The sequence below is a fragment of the Anolis sagrei genome, chromosome 5 (genome assembly GCF_037176765.1).
Source record: "Anolis sagrei isolate rAnoSag1 chromosome 5, rAnoSag1.mat, whole genome shotgun sequence".
NCBI lineage: Eukaryota > Metazoa > Chordata > Lepidosauria > Squamata > Dactyloidae > Anolis > Anolis sagrei.
This window is the reverse complement of record NC_090025.1, coordinates 20,427,999-20,449,230: the sequence shown is the minus strand read 5'-3', so window position 1 is coordinate 20,449,230 and position 21,232 is coordinate 20,427,999. Positions and strand designations below refer to the sequence as shown.

The following is a 21,232-nucleotide window of genomic DNA, read 5'->3' as shown; positions in this document are numbered from 1 at the left end:
TTTGAGCTGGTGTAAATGTTGCTCATGACCCTTCTCCAGTTCCTCTAATGTTGGATTCTCCCAACACAATCGTTGACAATTTGATGTGTTAAAAAGAGCAGTTTGGAGCGATGAGCAAGTCAGATTACTGCTCATGTTAAAGACAACAGAAGATGTTTTCCTCCATTTACTTCTCTGACTGCATTTTCTCCTTGTCATTTGTATTGCTATTTTTGTTTTTAATCTTTCATAACGGAGTGTTTTCACTCTTCAGTCCATTGTTTACACATTCAGGTTGCTTTAGTTATTGCCTTAGAAGCAGTGTTTCACAGTCACTATCTAAGGTTAACAAGTGAATTAATCCTGCCAACACTTCCATGGTAGATTTCAAGATATGTTACAGAGGTAACAAAACAAGTAATTTAACATACCTGATTCTTCCTCAATTCTCTCTTAGTGCTATAATTAATGAGAGAGCACTTTAGCCCATTTTATCAAGTGTTTCTGATGCATGAGATTCATTAGTTGCATCTTTGTCAATGATATCACCCTAGGAGGCCTATCTTAATAATTGGACAGGGAAAAAAAATGCCATGTGTTTTGTTTTCAGCACCTGTTCAGAAGGTGATTCACTCCTCAAAAGACATTAAATAGAGATTAAAGGAGTGGCAATAATCTGTTGCTACCTGCAAAATCCATTACCACCTTTTGCTTTTTCTTCTTTTCAGGTAACAAAGCATGAACGACAGATGATGAAACCGCTATATGACAGATATCGTTTGGTCAAGCAGATCCTCTCAAGGGCCAACAGCATCCCTATTATTGTAAGTATGCATTTCTTTTGAGTGTTCAGTTAAACAGATTTTAGTCCCCGTACTGGCAGGGAGCATCCCAACTTGGTGGAGTTTGCTTCTAGGGAGTGGTCAGGATTTATTTGTTTAATGACCCAATTATTTATCTTTTTGGTGGCCAACGATATCTGCAGAAGTGTCTTTCAGCATCACATGAGTTGATTTTGCTTTCTATCAGCTTTCGTCACTGTCCAGCTTTCAGAACTATACATGCAATTATGATGGTGTGGTCAATCCTAAATGTGATATTCAATAATATAAGTTTATACTTGAGGATCTTGTCTAGTTCCTTCATATCTACTCTTCCAAGACCTAGTCTTCTGCTTTTGCAGTCCCAATATCTGCTAAGAGGGCCATATCATCATATTGTGATGCGGCAAGCCAATGGGATTTTGACCTGCAGCAATAGGAGTCTAGTGTCTAGATTCAGGGAAGTCATGTTACCCCTCTATTCAGCCTTGGTTAGACCATATCTGGAATACTGTGTCCAATTCTGGGCATCACAATTGAAGGGAGATGTTGACAAGCTGGAATGTGTCCAGAGGAGGGCGACTAAAATGATAAAGGGTCTGGAGAACAAGCCCTTTGAGGAACGGCTTAAAGAGTTGGTCATGTTTAGCCTGCAGAAGAGAAGGCTGAGAGGAGACATGATGAGGGCCATGTATAAATATGTGAGGGGAAGTTATAGGGAGGAGGGAGCAAATTTGTTTTCTGCTGTCCTGGAGATTAGGATGCAGAACAATGGCTTCAAACTACAAGAAAGGAGATTCCATCTGAACATGAGGAAGAACTTCCTGACTGTGAGAGCTGTTCAGCAGTGGAGCTCTCTGCCCCGGAGTGTGGTGGAAGCTCCTTCTTTGGAGGCTTTTAAACAGAGGCTGGATGGACATCTGTCAGGGGTGATTTGAATGCAATTTTCCTGCTTCTTGGCGGGAGGATGCACTGGATGGCCCATGAGGTCTCTTCCAACTCTATGATTCTATTATTCTATTGCAGTATCCCTGACCGATGAACTTAAGGGCCTACCTAGTCTCACACTTTTGAGACTATTTCACAGTGTTGCTTTGTGGACATGAGGACTAGACACATTGTTTCTTTCCTTTTGTCACTTCCCCTCTCTTCCTTCTTTCCTTTTCCTCCTTCCTAAGGGAGAGCCTATATACTAGCTTGTGTGAAGGGCAGTCACTATGTGGTACATTCATTCCAAAACTGCTTCCTTGTCCTTTAGACCATTTGTATCCTAGCCAGTGCAAACACGAAATGCTTTCCTCTTACTTTCAGCCTGTTCCTTTATTTTCATGAATAAATGTTTATTTTCACTCCTTTGCTGGTGCCAGACCAAAGCCTAGGTCTTGGCAGCATCGTATGTGGATATTTAATAATAAAGCTTCTCTTCAGATAAATGGATGGAAGGCACATGAGTTACACAGAGCTGTTGCCTATATCCTGGCAGGCACACGTTGTCTCCTGGCCAGGGATTGATTTCTGTCTTCCATCTCCTGTTTAAATATTGGGATGAAAACATAAAATACTGCCTCCAATCTCATTAATTTTAGTTGAGGCAGGATGATTGAGGGAGAGAAGTTCCATATTGGATTGTTTTTATATGATAACACAAGTGGAAAACAATCATATTTTTGAAGCATTTCAACATTTCACATGCTCCATGATGCTCTAAATATGTACACCTCAGCCACCTGGATCTCCATATTATCCAACATTCTCACATCAATGTGTTGTCGAAGGCTTTCATGGCTGGAATCACTGGGTTGTTGTGAGTTTTCCAGACTGTGTGGCCGTGTTCCAGAAGCATCTTCTCCTGACGTTTTGCCCATATCTAGAAACTAGGCATGTGAGGTTTATATACACAGAAAAGCCATTGAAATCCACAAGCATGCAGACATTTTCAACAGAAAGGAGGAAACCATGAAAATGAACAATATCTGGCTACCAATGTTTAAAAAACTCTAAAATCAAGACAATAAATAAAGGGTAACACTCAAAAAACAGGGAAATTCCAGACAAGAATCATTTAGGGCCAGCTAACACCTCCCAACAAAAGATCCACCCAGTTAGCAACCAGCCAGACTTTGAAGCTGCAAGGCCTTTCAGTGCTAATGAAGGTAGCCAGTTGTAAAATTCACACTTGCCTCAAGCAGAGTTCTTTTGCCCACACTGGACATTCCTCAGATATATAAACCTCACTTGAGTAGTCTCCAACAGATCCCTCAATCTCTGAGGATGCCTGCCGTAGATGCAGGCAAAACATCAGGTGAGAATGCTTCTGGAACATGGCCATACAGCCCGGAAAACTCACAGCAACCCATTCTCATACCATTCTGTTTGAATGAGGAACCCCCAACTCAATATGGATCTCAATCAGAAATACTGCCTGTGCAAGAGCCACTGAATTCAGGGTAGTATACCTGTACATACACTTTGGCAACAGGAACACATAAATGAGAGCAGGAGCATTCACACAATCCTTTGCTCTGCAGTGTATGAAATAACTGGGAGGGCATTCAGGATTTGGTACCCAGTCCTTCTGGTCTTACCTAGATGACCATATTCCATGACCTCATCAAAAAATTCCCAGTATTTTTACACTTTTGTTTCCCATTTCTTGAAAATGTTAAATGCCAAGTGCTCTTGGGGATTTCCAAGTTAGTTTGCTCTGAGTGCTCCTCCTTAGTCACTGATGTTGTCACCTCTTCATCCAGTAATTCCTGAATACTTTGTTTTTCTTCTTGTTTTTTGTATCTCTTCTGCCTGCCTATAATGAGTAGTCCAGATATGGGGGACATTTCTTTCTCATTTGGATCTGCTTTCTGTTGAAATGAGGTTCCTGGAAAAACCCCTGGATTAAAATGAAATATGGTGGCCCTATACAGTTTCTCTTGTATAGCAGGACAAGGAGTTTCTCAGATTTTTAAAATACATCTTAAATGCATTCTTGGGAAGAGTTTGTTTAGATTTGGAAATGGGTGAGGAAGAAGATATCACAATGTAACCTTCTTGTTAATGTCTATCACAGGGTTCCCCCTCCAGCAAACGGAGAAGCCCTTTGCTGCAGCCAATTATTGAGGGTGAAACTGCTTCCTTCTTCAAGGAGATAAAGGTGAGGGGAACAACCAACTTCTATAAATATTTTTTCCTTTCTCTTGTAATGAATGTGGTAGAGTGGTGAAGTTGTTCCTGGTTGCTGATTATTCTATATTTCTTGAAATAGGTTTCAACTTTTAGGGAACTGCTACATAACTGCACCTTCAAAAAGTTTTTTTAATCATTATTTCTTGTGGAATTGCTTGTGACCTTGCATTGAACCCTAGAATTGCAAGGAATCCTAGTTTGAAAATGCAGGTCTAGATGCAGTGGACCTACATTAGTCTGAGTTAGCTGACAAGTCGTGGGAGATGATGAGAACTGCTCTGCACTCTTAAAGCCTCATCTGCCAAAACTTTGGCCAGTATTAAAGCTATTTTGTAGGCAAATTGTTGGTGTTTAGCCAGGTCATTGAGGTTTTTTTCCAGACACACAGTAAAGACAACTTTTCTTTCCATTCCCAGAAATATATATTTTTGATTATGCAATGTGAATATTAGGTTCTAGTGATTCAGTGGTTACAGTTTTTTGGTGCAGTCTTAGTAACAGTGCTCCTTGTTTACTGGATTCCAGTTGGCAAACGTCTCCTTGACCAGTTTTTTGGACAAGAGCAAAATCTTGGTAAAGTTCGCGGTGGGAATGCTACAGTTAAAAGAGAAATTGAGCTCTGTTTTCAGCCCCAAAACCTTCTGACTATGGTAGCCTTCGTCACCGGCTTTTCAGCCCTACAAAATGAAACCATATAAACCATAAACTCCCAGTGCCTTTCTAGTGAGTTTCCCATCCTGTGGCCAAATTACTGCCGAATAGCCCTCCTCTTCCAGTGTTATTAGACTTGCAAGTATGTAGTAGTTCTTCTCAAGACATCTTTGCATCAGAGATAACAGATTTCCTGTCAGTTAAAATTATATAGTTTTCATTTTGATACCACCTCTCAAGACTCCCTGTTCGGAAAGCTTCTCTGGAATGCTTTTAAACAACTTGCTGGTGATTTTTCCAACCCACTGTTTCTCACTAACCGAACAAGAAATAGTAAATCTTGTTCTTCCTTTTTTGAGTCATGACTTAGCTTCAGATTTACCTGCTTTCTGGTGTTCACCAAATCTAACATGGCCTCGCTATGGTGGCCAGGAATGTAATGTAATGTAATGCAATGTGATGTAATGTAATGAAATGTAACGTGATGTGATGGTAATCAGGAGGGTCACAATGTCTTCACAGGAGGAAGAGGATGGTTCTGAGGATGACAGCAACACGAAACCAGATTTCACTGTCACCATAAAATCAGACTTCAATGTGAGAAGCTTTTTGGACCAACTGGAAGATGACACAGATGGCTTTGTTTCTCCGGTGGATGACAGGATTCCTTCAAGAGGTGGCCAGGATATGGGGTTGTCAAATCTTCATGCTGCATCTATGTAAGTCTGATTTCTGATGGTCTACAACAGAACCTTCCAAACAGTTCATGTTGGTGACACATTTTTCAGACATACAGCATTTCACAACAGAGTAACTCAGTTTTACTGGCAAACTGGAGGTGTGACCAACTCCTTATAAGAGATATGGACACCTATATAAATTGTAATAATGAAACGTATGAGCACACGATATATCTCATGAAAACCTTTTATTTATATTTAAAAAAATATATGATTTCTAAGATGTTTGTCATTTCTTTTTACTTTAATACAACACACCTACACGCTAAAGCCAACACACTAAGATGTCACGACACAGAGTTTGGAAAGCTCTGGTATACAATTTACATTCAGCCCTCCACATTTGAGGTTTAATTTTTATAGATTTTATTGTTCACAAATTTGATCGATAGGTTTTCCTTAGGAATTTTTGGTCTCCCAGGGTGATTTTGTGGTCAACTTCTACCACAAGCTAAACATAAAGGCATCCTGGAGGACTGAGAGATTCCTAAAAAATTATCACAGGTTTAAAAAGGTAGTTTTTTGTACTAGTTGTTTTCCACTTTTGTGGTGGTTTTGCTTTCCATTCTTGCTCCCCCCCCCCACCTTGCCAAAATTGGAGAGCCAACTGCACTATGCATTTCTGCAAAGTGAAATATAAAACTGATAGAACTGTATGCAAGAAGCCCCCGATGGCACAATGGGTTAAACCCTTGTGCCGGCAGGACTGAAGACCAACAGGTCAGAGGTTCGAATCCGGGGAAAGCACGGATGAGCTCCCTCCGTCAGTTCCAGCTCCCCGTGAGGGAGCATGATAGAAGCCTCCCACAAGGATGGTAAAACATCAAAACATCCAGGTGTCCCCTGGGCAATGTCCTTGAAGGCAGCCAATCCTCTCACACCAGAAGCGACTTGAAGTTTCCCAAGTCGCTCCTGATACGAAAAAAATAACTGTATGCAGCAAGCATATCTGTCAGTGAGAGAAAGGATATATCATGGAACTATAGTAATAAAATATCATATGACGTAAAGCCATGAACAGTGTTTTCACGAGAACAGGAGCTGAAATGTTATAAAACTCATTACCATCATAAACAGCTGTATGGTGATTATTACTTCAGTTACCATGATGACCTGTCAATGTTAATATTAATCTCTTTTTAAATATATTTCAATGTCAGCTTGTTCTTTGTTTTTGTTTCGTTAAATACTGCAGGCCAGAACTTGTAGAGCAGCTTCAAGAAGTCAGGGAAGAGAAAAAGAGGATCAGGAAAAAACTAAGAGATTTTGAGGATAATTTTTTCCGTCAGAATGGAAGGTAACCAGTTCTGGGGTTTTGTTTTTCTAAATCATCTCTCGCTTTGAAATGTCAGAATCAGAACAGGGAAATATTACTTGTTGGACAACAGCTCTCAGAATCTCCTGACCAGAATGGCCACGGGTCATGCTGGCTGGGAGACTCTAGGAGTCGTAGTGCCAAAGAGTAACTTTCCCAAGGTGTGGTCAGATTGTAACATTTGGTTCATATAGGTACAGTCCCTAGAGTAGTCTCTTGCTAACAAACTTTAAATTGCACACTTTCCGTTCCATTCAGTCATTGCATTTGAAGAAATGAATATGTTTTTATCTTATTCAAAGCAAGGTGTTTCATTTATTTCTTTCATTAGGCATTCATTTCACTACCTGTTCTTAAGGAATCGAATCCTATCTGTCTTGATAGGAGTTTTGAACAATTTAAGTTACTTTTACCCATTTAATAGAGCTTTTGACATTCATTAGAAATTTTATTTACAGATTATAAGAGGACGCCAGAGAATATTGGTGCAAAAGTTAGTTCTCATACTACTCTTAGAATGTTCTGGTTTCAATATAGAAAAATGTAATGTGGGAAATATTACAAATATGTATTGATGTTAGAGAGTGGCTAAAAAATCCAGGATATTTCTAAAGCCAACTTTAAGAGTCCTCCAATTTTGAAGACAAATGGCTATTTCCATTTCATCTTGGAGCTACAGAGATGTTGTTGACAAGATATAATTTACAAAATGGTATGGTCTAGAACAGAGGTGTCAAACTTGTGGTCCTTCAGATGTTTGGGGACTATCCAGTTTATCCAATGGCAAGGAATATGGAGCTGAGGCCCAAAACACATAGAAGGCCACAAGCTTGACACCACTAATCTAAAAGCTTCCTTGAATAGATAGAACCCCAAGTTTACTGCAGTACTGTTGGGAGTCAACTTACTTTTGAATTTTTTTTCCCCTTGGGTATAAGTACCATTCCTGTCTGAACAGTAGAAGATAGTGATAGTTCAGAGTATTTTTTGCACAGATAACCTAAAGAAAGGGCTGCCCCCCTGGTGGTACAGTGGATTAAACTGCTGAGCTGCTGAACTTGCTGACTGAAAAGTTAGTGGTTTGGGGTGAGCTTCTGCTGTTAGGCCCAGCTTCTGCCAACCTAACGTGCAAGTGTGAGTAGATCGATAGGTACCACTTCTTTGGGAAGATAATGGTAGTCCATGTAGTCATGCCAGCCACATGACCTTGGAGATGTCTATGGACAATGCCAGCTCTTCAGCTTAGAAATGGAGATGAGCACCACCCTCCAGAGTCAAACACGACTAGACTTAATGTTGGGGAAAATATTTACTTTACCTTTAACTGAAAGAGATGTTAATATTGTGGAAGTAACTTTCTGTTTCTGTTCTCTATCAGAAATGTCCAGAAAGAGGACCGTACTCCTATGGCTGAAGAATATAACGAATACAAGCAGGTTAAAGCCAAGCTGAGGCTGCTGGAGGTCTTAATCAGCAAAAGAGATATTGGCTCCAAGATCATGTAATGAAGGCAAATTCAACGTAGCCAGTAGGGATAAGAAGTTGACCAAGCCAAAGGAATGAATGCTCAAAGAACTCAACAAGAGCCTTGTACCTTGAGGGCCTTTTTGGCAGCTTTCCCTGGACTGTGGCTCACAGAAGAAGGGGAAGAAGGGTCCCAGCACCTTTCTTTATACTTGTGGCCTGCTTTTTGCCTCCAGGCTGGTTACTGAAGCCAGCAGAAGATGGAGGATGGAGGAATGAAGACATCCTTCGAAGGCTCTACCCCAGAAAGTCCTTTGGCTTTGATCAGCCTGTGACTTGTGAGCTGCTCAGACTGGGTCTGATTTATACCTTATCTAACACATCACTGCAAAAGAGGCAAAACTAGTTTGAGCTATCACAGATCTCCAAATAATTGTCGTAATTGTCAGACCAATAAAGCACCGGGGTCTGTTTTAATGAGGAAGGGCTTGCATTCTGAGATGATTCTGTGACGTTTTAGTTTGCCTCACTTTGAAGCCAGAATTGCCACTTAACTGGAAAGCAATACGTTGCTAGCTTGGCCTTCAGTGTGACTTTTTTTACACTTTTTTTTTAAAAAAACTGTTAGCTTTGTGGATGTTTTTCCCTTCCTGAAAAGCTATTTCCGAACTGCTCCTTTGAACAGACAAGAAAAAGAACAGCTGAGGAAGATGAACCCCTTGGAGAAGTATTTTTTGAGATACACAACAGTGGTGATTTTTGAGTGGAACTGCTCTATGTACCAAATGTATTCCAACTGTGTTCTGATTTTCCACTTAGGTTCTGAGGGACCCTGACAGTGATCAGAAATGTCACAGTTCCTCAATAATAATAATAAGATCAGCAATGGCAGGAAAGTTTCCGTGGAAAACAATGTATTACTTTTTCTGTAATTATGTTCTGCAATGAACTCTTGCTTTCATGTAAGATCTGCCTTCTGTCCCTATGATCCTTCCTAGAAGGTCTGAAGCATGCAGTCAATTTGTGGCAGATGTACAAGGGTTGAATGAAAAGTAATGCCTCCACCTTCGTAACTCCTCAACAGATGACAGTACTGGTGTGCAGCAGGTACTGACTTGTTCAGTAGACTCTCCTCTGCAGTTCCATTTTGTTGGTAAATCTTAGCAAAAGGCCTTGCTAAATTTTCCGGAACCTTGCACTGTCGGTCAATGCGATTTAAGCAACGTGCAGTCATTGAATTCTTGACAACAGAAGGTGTCACCCCAAAGGAGATTCATCAGAGAATTCAAGCTCTTTGTGATTATTGTGTTGATGTGAGTACTGTGCATCGTTAGGCGAGTAAGTTTAAAGATGTTGAGGTGGGAACATCTGACTTGCGTGACAAAGAGTTGGACGTCCTGTGACAGCAACCACCAAGCTTCACAAGCAAAAGGTTGACAGATTGATTCAGGACGATCGTCATATCACTCAGAGAGAAATTTCAAACATAATCGGCATTTCACAAGAATGTGTGGGTCACTATTGCTTTCCTTGGCTATCGGAAGATCTGTGCACAATGGGTACGTTGAGAGAACTGTGGACGCCAGTTGAGGAAATAGTGACTTCTTCCATGACGGCTTCAGAACACTTGTTCATCGTTCACAGAAATGTATCCGATTGTCTGGTGATTATGTGGAAAAGTGAATAGTGATAGTTAAAGAGCACATTCTAAGGATTATTTCTGCATTTAATTTATTAAAATATTCCCATCCAAACCCAAGTAACGAAGGTGGCGGCATTACTTTTCATTCAACCCTCCTATGTGTAGGGGTTCCTCAGCAAGCAAAATGATATAGAGATGCTTTTCCTCTGAACTTTTGAAGTTCTCTTAATTGTGACCTTTTTTAAAACCAAAGGGCAGTATCAATTTGTGCTGTGTCCTTAACACCATTGATCCAACAGCAAGGTTGTATTCTTTCTGTTCATGTTTAGCTGCAGCTGTTTCTATGGCTTTGTTGTTGCTGTACTTTGAAATACTGTAGCTCGTATAAAATTGTAGGTACAATGATGCACTTTAGAGAGAGAAAGAGAGAGAATTTTATATTTTTTTAAGAATCAAAAACAAATAGTAAGCATAACCAAAACTGTACTTTAAAAAAAAAAGAAAAGAAAAACCACAATATTTTGTCTACCTGACTTTTTTTTTATGCCGTTCTTCCGGGAGGAAAAGCATGTCTAAAATTCAGCTTTAAGCTTTGTCTAGAAAAGCAAGCAGCTGAAGTCAGCAGAAACTTTTCCTGGGACGTTTTTAAAAGTGTGTTTGATATGTTGAATAATGGCTGATCAGAGTTCATATGGCTGCTTCCTTATCTGTACCTGTGAAAACCTGTTAAGTTGAAAACTTGGTTACAAAATTCACAAATCCCATTAAATTAATTCTCATCAAAACTGAATAGCAATTACTACGATTTTCTGATTAAATCTGAGGCACAAAAATGTGGGCCTGGATCCAAAGAAACGAGTTCTGTGAGTCTAAGCAGCGGTGGGAATTCTGCAGCCTTACAGATGTTGGCAGATGTTGGTTATGTTGGTCAGTCGGGAGCTGGATGTTCAGTTGCACACTCCCTATCCATAGCCTAAAAGAGACGATATGCTTGCTGGGTTGTTGTGAGATTTCTGGGCAGTATGGCCATGCTCCAGAAGCATTCTCTTCTGATGTTTCGCCTGCATCTATGACAGGCATCCTCAGAGGTTGTGACCTCACAGCCACTGAAGATGCCTGTCATAGATGCAGGCGAAACATCAGGAGAGAATGCTTCTGGGACATGGCTATACTGCCCAGAAAACTCACAACAACCCAATGATTCCGGCTATGAAAGCCTTCGACAATATATGCTTGCTTTTCTCTCATGGCTACATGGCAGACCAATTTTGAAACTGAAGGAATGGAAGCTTAAAAGAAAAAATAGCCAAAAAAATCACCAGGCTAACACAAGCCATTAACATGAGCCTCGTAATCCAATTCCAATAGATTCAGAAGCTAAGTTCCATTGAGTTTGGTTACATAGTTTTAAACATACATTAAAGGTTTGCCACCTGATAAATTTATTCTAAACACAACCATTCTTACCAATTTTTTTGCTTGTAATTTATATTAAAAAATATGTGATATATCTGCTTTCAGTATCTAGATGTAAGATAGCTTCTGTGACAACATCTTCTTCTAGGACACTTATAGAATATTGCAGCATGAACGAGAATGATGCAGAGATGTACCCGTAGTTTCCTATCTGAATCCCTGTGTGTCTGTTTCAAAATGCTAATATCAACAAATGAAGCTGAGACATTTATTTTAAAGCCAAATAAGGATGGTAATAATTAATGAACAACTCACAGCTATAAATGATTCCTAGATTTTATTTTTTAAAAGAAAAGAAAACCTTGTAATTTGTTCACAGGTGAACGAGTGAACAGTCAAATCATTAACATGTTTTTATATTAAAATTAATGTGGAACAATGAATTTACCTTCTGTGAATCATTTCGTTAGGCATCCAGGTATGATTTCTGTACACACTCGCAGCTTGAATATTCTGTAGCCTTCTTTTTTAACTAAAATGAAAGCACTTGTAGGTTCATATGATGTAAGTTGCCTACTTTTTCTCAGCCAGACTGCTTGAAGGCATTCATTCCCAGAAAAGACAACAAGTGTTTCTTGGTGTGTATATACGAGGGTTATCCGGAAAGTAAGGTTACAAAGCATGTATCTCTCACAGGGAATTTTCTTGGGGGAAGTTGATATCACTACATTATTATTATTATTATTATTATTATTATTATTATTGTTATTATTATTTAGACCATTTCTACCCCGCCCTTCTCACCCCCAAGGGGGGACTCAGGGCGGCTAACACAGGCAACAATTCAATGCCAACAGTATCAAAAATAAAACAGCAATATAAATCCATTACATAACAATTAAACCGTGATATTAATTAAAATTACATAATCACATAGAACAAATCACATAATCACAGGTCATAAAGCCATTTCCAAGTTTCAAACAATCCTATTGTTCAAGTTCAGTGCCTAAAGTGCTGCTGTGCCCACTAGCCAAAGGTCTGGTTCCAAAACCACATCTTTAGTTCTTTCCTAAAAGTAAGGAGGGAGGACGCCGATCTAATCTCACTGGGGAGCGAATTCCATAAGCAGGGGGTCACCACCAAGAAGGCCCTTTCCCTCATCCCCACCAGATGCGTTTGAGACACTGGTGGGACCGAGAGCAGGGCCTCCCCAGTAGATCTTAAATTATGAGGTGTAACACACAGAGAGATATGTTTGGATAAGTAATCTGGGCTGGAGCCATATAGGGTTTTATAGGCCAAGATCAGCACTTTGAATTGTGTTCGGAGGTGGACTGGCACCCAGTGGAGCTGACGCAGCAGGGGGTGGTATGCTCCCTGTATGGCTCTCCGGTAAGTAATCTGGCTGCTGCCTGTTGGACAAGTTGAAGTCTCCGAACAGTCTTCAAAGGCAACCCCACGTAGAGTGCGTTGCAGTAATCTATTCGGGATGTAACCAGAGCGTGGACCACCGTGGCCAAGTCAGACTTCCCAAGGTACGGGCACAACTGGCACACAAGCTTTAACTGCAAAAGCGGGACGCAATTGGAAGTGAACGAGCAGTGCCAGTTGTCAGTAGCTCATCGACTGGTGTTGTAGTGAAGGTTAGAGATGAGCATCCTTATTCCATTTCCCTCCTAGTGCAAAGTTCACGCTGTAATACGCTATCTAAATTCTAAGGGAATGAATGCCGCGGCAATTCATCATGAAACTGTTTCACTTTATGGAGGGGACATAATGCCAAGACAGGATGTGACAAAATGGGTGCAGAATATATTGTGAGACCATGAAGAAACCGCAGAGCCATCCAAAACAAATGTTATGGGATGCTGACGGCAGAAGTCTGTCTCCTTCATGACAGTGCGCATCCGCGCACCACTCATGCAACAGAAGAGTTGTTGCCTTCATTGGTTGGGATGTTTCAAGCCACCCCTCTCACAGCTCCAATCTTGTATCCAGTGACTATCATCTGTTCACTAAATTGAAGGAACACCTTAGTGGAAAACACTTTTCCAATGACTACGAGGTGAAAATCGAAGTAAAAAAGGTGGAGGGAAACTTCTATGACACAGGCATCAAAAACTCATCCCATGGATGACAAATGTATCGAACTGAATGGTGATTATGTGGAAAAATAATGTAATATCTATGCTACAACCCATGTAAACTTTATTAAAATATATTCTTTGTATTTTTTTAAAAAAAATCTTATAAATTTACTTTCCGGATAACCCTCATATATAAAGTGTTCATTCAGGTCAGCTAGGGAAAAAGTGGCCAGATGGAAAGTGGCATGCTTACCCTTCCTAACTTTGGAAGGTCAAGCCCTTTTAAAGAGGATTTGTCTTCCTTTAGTTAGAAATGCCGGCCAGACCTTACAATTCCTATCCCTATGGTTAAAAAAAGCAGGTAGAAAGATTAGCTGGAATATGATCCTGATCTCTCTTGCCAGTTGAGCATAATCTAGAATGGGTGGAATAACTTTTCAAAAAGTTTGGTTAAATCCTGTCAAACGTCACCAATGCTAGTTGACATCTTGTTATGCATTCTTGTCACTATAAATTGACACATAATCACATGCAGATTGTATATCACCCATAAATGAGTGATGTTGCATGTTGCTCAGATTCTCAGGAATAGAGATGTGGCTGTCTCTGGGACCATTGCAGAAATGATACCATGACTTATGAAACATGTCCATATGCACAAACAGATTCATGTGCATCGGACATACTGTGCGATAGGAGCCCCCATTTCACAAATTGTGTGGCACCTGTTATGCATTGCCACACTTCACTACTATGGTTATGTATCACATCAGCAATCATCATAAAATTATGCAGTCAAACAGCTCTAGTGGCATATTGGTTGGAGCCACAACTTCACTTTAAGTATAACTTCCATGCTTTTCCCTGGGTAAAAAGCTGTCCTCTTGCCATTTTTCCTTCTGCATCGCTGACATTCCTGCTTCCAAAAATAGTGTTTCGAGTTGGATGGAACAAAAAGGAGTGATGGAGGGTCTATACTGATCATGCAGAAAATGGAAAGGAATGTCTAATATTCAGAGATAGTTCAAATAAGGGCAGTGCCTAATGAAAATGGGCAATTTGTCATCATAATCTCCCTGCCTAGTTCAAGATTATAAATTTCCAAATGAATGATTCCCTGCAGATCTGCAAAGATGCCCTCATAAAATAATAATTCCCAGGCTTCTTTGGGGCATTTAAAGCAATATTAAAGTAGGAATCGGAAAATGTCATCCTGCTTTGGTTGAAGTTCTTCAAACATCTCTCCTGCTCCCATTTCCTTCTTATCAGTTTCATGCTGAGCTTTGAGAGGCTCCATTCTCTTCTCACACTGAAACCTCTTATAGCAACTTCTTATAGCAACACCAGAGCACTCCAAGTGGCCAGTTACTGGTCAAAGGACATTTAATAGAATGCCAAGTTTTAAAACTTTGTGTTTTTAAATACATTACAACTGTACCCTCATTCGCTTCTGATACGACAAATAAATAAATAAATACTTTATTATTCCCACCACTGGCACATTAAGGGGGAACAAAGTTCAACACACAATAGAACTTCCCTTAATAATGCCAACAAATTGCATGTAACTAGGGGATTAATTGCATTAAAATCGGCTTTACAAAACCACCAGAAACCATGTGACAAGTCACTTTCTGCCAAGACAGGCACTGACTGACTTACAAAAAATGTTTCCTACTGTTAAAGAGTTAGAGAACATGAGACTTTCTAAATTCAAAGGTAAACGTGAGCCTTCTTAGGTGCACCATTCCATTGCCCATACTCTTTGTTTATCCGGCTAAGGCACATTTCAGTTTTTGTTAATTACTGTTCGGTATTAGTTCTGCTTCACAGCAAGGGAGATGCATCACAACATCTGGAACACAGCTTAAGGAGCTGGGCATGTTTAGCCTGAAGAAGAGAAGGTTGAGAGGAGATATGATAGCCATGTATAAATATGTGAGAGGAAGCCACAGGGAGGAGGGAGCAAGCTTGTTTTCCGATTCCCTGGAGACTAGGACGCGGAACAATGGCTTCAAACTACAAGAGAGGAGATTCCATCTGAACATGAAGAAGAACTTCCTGACTGTGAGAGCTGTTCAGCAGTGGAACTCTCTGCCCCGGAGTGTGGTGGAGGCTCCTTCTTTGGAAGCTTTTAAACAGAGGCTGGATGGCCATCTGTCAGGGGTGATTTGAATGCAATATTCCTGTTTCTTGGCAGGTGGTTGGACTGGATGGCCCATGAGGTCTCTTCCAACTCTCTGATTCTATGATTCTATGATCTCTACAGAACAGGGCTATTGGGTTTTGTTTTGTTTATTGGGGGGGAGGTTACCATCAACTTGTAGTTTCATAAAAGCAGGACAGAGAGAGAATTTATTTTCTCCTTTTAGGCAAACAAGGTATAAAATCTGAAGGAAACATTACATTTATTGCATAATACCGGGCTATGTACAATACACAATAGAAAATAAACATTTGATACAGCTATATGTAATGCTGTAGTATAAAGAGGTTTGAACAGCTACCCGAGTAGCAAATCAATGCTATTATTTAGTATTTTTGAAAGCTTTCCCCAAATGTCTTCACAGTATTTCCATCAGGGAGGGGCAATGGGGAGGAAAAAGTAATCTTGCAAATAATTTGTTGAAAAGGTTTTGAAAACGAGCTCAGAACAGTAAAAATTGTGACTGAATTACTTTCTCAGACTCATTTCTGTAAAGATAACAACAGTCAAAAGGTATTGGGCTGGGCTGGACTGAGACTATGGAAGGCTTTAAAGCCAAGCATGAGCAAACTTGGACCCTCCAGGTGTTTTGGACTTCAACTCCCACAATTCCTAACAGCCTACCGGCTGTTAGGAATTGTGGGAGTTGAAGTCCAAAACACCTGGAGGGTCCAAGTTTGCCCATGCCTGCTTTAAGCCTTTTCCCTCCCTGACATCCCCTTCCAACTCAATCCATTCACTGCTTTTCTTGGGACTTAACTGGAGCTGGACTACCCTGTTATATAAATACCAAGGCTCAAATCAGATTGACACAAGACCTTGGAAAGCAAAAGGGACGGCATTCCCTATGACACCGGGGGAAAAGAAAGAGCTCTTGCCAAGTATGTTATGAGGAAGAAGTGCAGAAAACAGACAGCTTTCTTCTCTCCTGCCCTTACAGTGCATACAAGGACCCTGGATTACAGGAAGCAGAGACAAGTCTCCCATCTATTAAAAGGTGCATGAAACGTGTTGGGCTGCTCTCAGGATCCTGTCCCTGAACGGAAACTAGGAAATAGGGGAGAAAAATCTAGTGCATTTAAATACTCTTCTCCTTTAAGCACAAAATAAGTAATATTTTAAAGTACTGTCATGTAGGTCAATAAGGACCTTTGTCTATTTCTGTTTGGCTACAAAGCAAATGGCTGAGATTTCTGTAGCACAACAGAAAGAAGATAAATTATTTAATCATCTCGTTTTCTGTGGCTGAAGAAAAAGAGAAAGGAACTCAACTTCATTCAAGTTTCAACCTCGACTTCAATTATTTTATTATTATTATATTTATTTATATAATAATAACTCTTCAAACTCTTCATCAACTATCTTTTTTCTCCCTTTTTCCTGAAGCAACAATTGGCAGATATTATCTGTCACAAAGCTGTCTGCTATCATTAGAAAAAAAGGAAAATACTTCCGTTTCACCTCAAAAACTAACAGCAGAGGTGGGAGTTAAGGTGCAAGAAGACAACAGAGGAAAGAGAAGAAACAGAAAGGACATTCACAGCTGTGGAGAAAGAGGTGAGAGATATACTCTTTCTCGCCAAGTTATCACAATCCACCTTTTCAGATAGTTATTTCAAAACAATAGTTGTATTTTTAACAGGAGCCGAACTGGAAGAGCAGGAAAGGAAAATAAACTTCTAATAAATATCAGCCAATAAGCATAAAAGAACTTCCAACAGAGTTTGATTGACAAGTTGAAAACATCAAAGCTGAAATCCTAAAGAAAGTCAACCAGACTTTGCTGCAGTTCTGTTTCCTATACTCTTCTCCCTCTCACTGCACTGAGCATTATTAATACCATTTCTTTACAAAAATAATAAAAAAAAACAAGACAGTATTTTCTTTCTATACAGAATTGTCTATGTTGAAGCCGGCTTTCATGCCAAGCTGAAGCCCTCATAGTGGTCAATGGCTTGCATGAGTCGTGTGCTCAGGATTTCCTTGTTGCTGTACTTGGGCAGGTCGAGGAGGTTGTAGCACGTATGAGCAACAGGCAGGTACTGCTCTCCGCTAGACGTCGATTGGATGACGATTCGCAAACTCGACATGCCATAGATGGGGATCCGGTCGCTGCCTGTCAGGAACACTGGAAAAACAAAGGAGAATCACCTATCATCGATGTATAAAAGATTTCATGTTCTATCTTTAAAAACACTGCTGAGCCACCTGCTCCATGACCTATCCTTAAAGGACTATATGCCCTTCCAAACAGCTACCAGGGCGAAAGGAGGACCTCCTCACCACCGCCCTTACCAATCTCACAAGCTCATCTTGTGGGCACAAGAGAGAGAGCCTTCTCTTTTGTGCCCCCCTCCCCGACTTTGGAACTCTTTACCTGGGGAGATCAGGAAAGCCCCTTCACTGGAAACATTTAAAAAGAACCTCAAAACCTGGCTTTTCTGCTGCGCCTTTGGCGAGTAGGTGCTCAGTATGATTTTTTATACCCCCTCAACGTTTTTGGCTAATGGAGTTCGTGCCCTCCAAATAGGATGTTCTGCCCCATAACTCTGTGTGTTTTATGAGTTCCATTTAAACTTCCTGCTCCTATTTTATCTCATCATAGTTTGTTAATTGTTTTTATTCGGAATATGTGGCCCGCCCATTGTCATTTCTATCGTGATTGTGTGATTCTATCGTACGCATCTCTGTGTACGAACCCATATGATCTCTTCGTTCATCTGGAGAGGCCCTACTCACGATCCCACCTGCATCGCAAGCGCGATTGGTGGGGACGAGGGATAGGGCTTTCTTGGTGGTAGCCCCTCGACTCTGGAACTCTCTCCCTAAGGACATCAGGCCAGGCCCCATCGCTGGCAATTTTTAGGAGGAGCTTGAAAACATGGTTGTTCTGCATACCCATTCCCCTCCAAACACCTCATCTGGTCATGCCCAGCACTTTTTAATTTTAATTATTACATTTGGCCCTGCCATAGATTTTAATTGCATCATTGTGTGTTGTTAATGTTATTGCCTTGTTTTTTGAGTTATTTTACCGTATTGTTGTTGTTGTTGTTTTTACTGTTGTATTTGGGCTCGGCCTCTTGTAAGCCACACCAAGTCCTTAGGGAGATGGTAGCGGGCTACAAATAAAGGTTTATTATTATTATTTTATTTTATTTTTATTATCATTTATTATTTTAATGTCATTTTGATAATGTTGTTGTCTGATGTTTATGTTTTGATTTTATTGCTGTATTATATTGTCCAGGCTTGGCCCCATGTAAGCTGCACCGAGTCCCCATTGGGGAGATGGTGGCGGAGTAGAAATAAAGATTATTATTATTATTATTATTATTATTATTATTATTATTACCACAACCTCTGGTGCTGTGTTACTTTACTGGGAGGAAAGGGAGGATCTAGAGTAGAGTTGGAAATGTTACTATATTGTACTGGAACTTTTAGAAAAGCAAAGTGAACGAGAAACCCCTCCTTCTGGTGGAGGGATGGGAATCTTGCATTCTTCATTATGGTCTCTGTAAAATCGCACATATGGTATTGTCTGCGCTTTGCTAGAAAGGGCTTCAGAGTGTCCTGTGAAACTCATATCTCTGATTTAGTGGAAAGCATCAAATGCAGTTTTGTATAATCTTAGAATGATGCATTCAGGGGAATCCACATCAAATTTGTAGATAATACAAACTGGGCAGGATAGCTAACACACTAGAACACAGAATAACAGAATTCAAGTGGGTAAACAAAAAATGGGCTCAAACTAATGGAATAAAATTCAACAGAAAGAAATATAAAATTTTACATTTGGGCGCACAACTACTAAATCCACAGATGTAGGATAGAAAATATAGTTGGCCTTCCATATCCATGGATTCTCAATCCATGGATTCAACTATCCATGTTTGATTACCGTATATACTACAGTATAAGCCAATCTGAATATAAGACGAGGCACCTAATTTTACCACAAAAAAACTGGGTAAACATATTGCCTCGAGTATAAGCCGAGGGTGGGAAATGGATCAGCTACTGGTAAAAATCGATACCAATAAAATTACATTAACTGGGACATCAGCAGGTAAAATGTTTTTGAATATTTACATAAAACTGTAATTTAAGATAAGACTGTCCCACTCTGATTGAACTGTTATTCTAACCTTCTACAATGTAATATGCTTACATATCCTTTCAATAATAATGAGAGTAAAATAATAAATGTAATAATAATAGAGTAAAATAATAAATGTAAAAATAAAGAATAAAATAATAAATGTAAAAATAAAATAATAAATGTAATAATGACAATACTAAATAGAAAAAAAATAATTAATTAATACTTACAGAGAAATTTTTTCTTCTTTTCTAGTGGAAACTCATGAAAGATCTCCCAAAACATCTGCACAGTTGGGTGTGTGGCCGAATAATCCCCTTTGTAAGTTGTGCTCTGTAAAATATGTTATAAAATGTTACACAGAAAGCAAAGAACTAGAGGTCAAGTGTATTAATTTAAAACACAGGGTGATGCCTACATTTATCTCTCTGAAAGCACTTCTGTTATTTGGTTGCTAACTTTGCAGCTGGGAAAAGCCAGTGTTGTCAGTAAACACTTCCTAGGTCATGTGGCCAGCATGACTGCATAGGGTACCGTTACTTTCCCACTGAAGCGGTACCTATTGATCTACTCACATTTGCATGTTTTCCAACGGCTAGGTTGGCAGAAGCTGGGGCTAACAGTGGGAGCTCACTCTACTCCCTAGATTTGAACTGCTGACCTTTTGGTCAGCAATTTCAACAGCTTTGTTGTTGTTCATTCGTTCAGTCGTCTACGACTCTTCGTGACCTCATGGACCAGCCCACGCCAGAGCTCCCTGTTGGCCGTCACCACCCCCAGCTCCTTCAAGGTCAGTCCAGTCACTTCAAGGATGCCATCCATCCATCTTGCCCTTGGTCGGCCCCTCTTCCTTTTGCCTTCCACCTTCCCCAGCATAATTGTCTTCTCCAGGCTTTGCTGTCTCCTCATGATGTGGCCAAAGTACTTCAACTTTGTCTCTAGTATCCTTCCCTCCAGTGAGCAGCCGGGCTTTATTTCCTGGAGGATGGACTGGTTGGATCTTCTCGCAGTCCAAGGCACTCTCAGCATTTTCCTCCAGCACCACAGCTCAAAAGCATCGATCTTCCTTCGCTCAGCCTTCCCAGCTTAGCGGTTGAAATTTTGTTTATGGGTGTAATAAACAATGGTTTATGGGTGTAATATTCCTCTATATGTTCATTATTACAAAGCCTGATAAAGAGACAGAAAGGTTCAAGAAAAGTGTAACATCTTAATGGCATGATGATGTAATGTAATAAATGTATGGGGATGATAGGGTTTATGATCCAACACATCTAGGAGATCACCAAGGGGAAAGCTGCTTTAAATGAGTTATGCTTAGGCTGCAAGGGAGCCCCTGGTGGCACTGTGGGTTTAACTGTTGAGGTGCGAAACTTGCTGACCAAAAGGTCACAAGTTTGAATCCGGGGAGCAGCGTGCGCTCCCAATGTTACCCCAGCTTCTGCCAACCTAGCAGTTCAAAAACATGCAAATGTGAAGGTAACAGCACTCCATGCAGTCATGCCGGCCACATGACCTTAGAGGTGACTACGGACAACACCAGCTCTTCAGCTTAGAAATGGAGGTGAGCACCACCCCCCAGAGTTAGACACAACGTAATGTCAGGGGAAAACCTTTGCC

The 21,232-nt window shown here is 40.3% G+C and overlaps 2 protein-coding genes across 4 annotated transcripts in view; one reads left to right on the top strand and one right to left on the bottom strand.

The window, feature by feature from the left end:
- The window catches only part of FAM13A (family with sequence similarity 13 member A), a 167,035-nt gene extending 155,384 nt beyond the window's left edge, over positions 1-11,651 (top strand). For both annotated transcript variants that reach the window (XM_060779247.2, XM_060779248.2), the window contains 5 exons: positions 708-803; positions 3,865-3,948; positions 5,154-5,350; positions 6,567-6,668; positions 8,065-11,651. In XM_060779247.2, the coding sequence (XP_060635230.2) occupies positions 708-803; positions 3,865-3,948; positions 5,154-5,350; positions 6,567-6,668; positions 8,065-8,191 (606 nt within the window). In that variant the 3' untranslated portion in view covers positions 8,192-11,651. The remainder of the gene's footprint in view (positions 1-707; positions 804-3,864; positions 3,949-5,153; positions 5,351-6,566; positions 6,669-8,064) is intronic.
- Positions 11,652-15,689: 4,038 nt separating this feature from the next.
- Positions 15,690-21,232, bottom strand: part of HERC3 (HECT and RLD domain containing E3 ubiquitin protein ligase 3) — a 62,677-nt gene continuing 57,134 nt past the window's right edge. For both annotated transcript variants that reach the window (XM_060779249.2, XM_060779250.2), the window contains exons 24-25: positions 19,843-19,945; positions 15,690-17,632 (exon numbers count right to left, since the gene is read on the bottom strand). In XM_060779249.2, the coding sequence (XP_060635232.2) occupies positions 17,424-17,632; positions 19,843-19,945 (312 nt within the window). In that variant the 3' untranslated portion in view covers positions 15,690-17,423. The remainder of the gene's footprint in view (positions 17,633-19,842; positions 19,946-21,232) is intronic.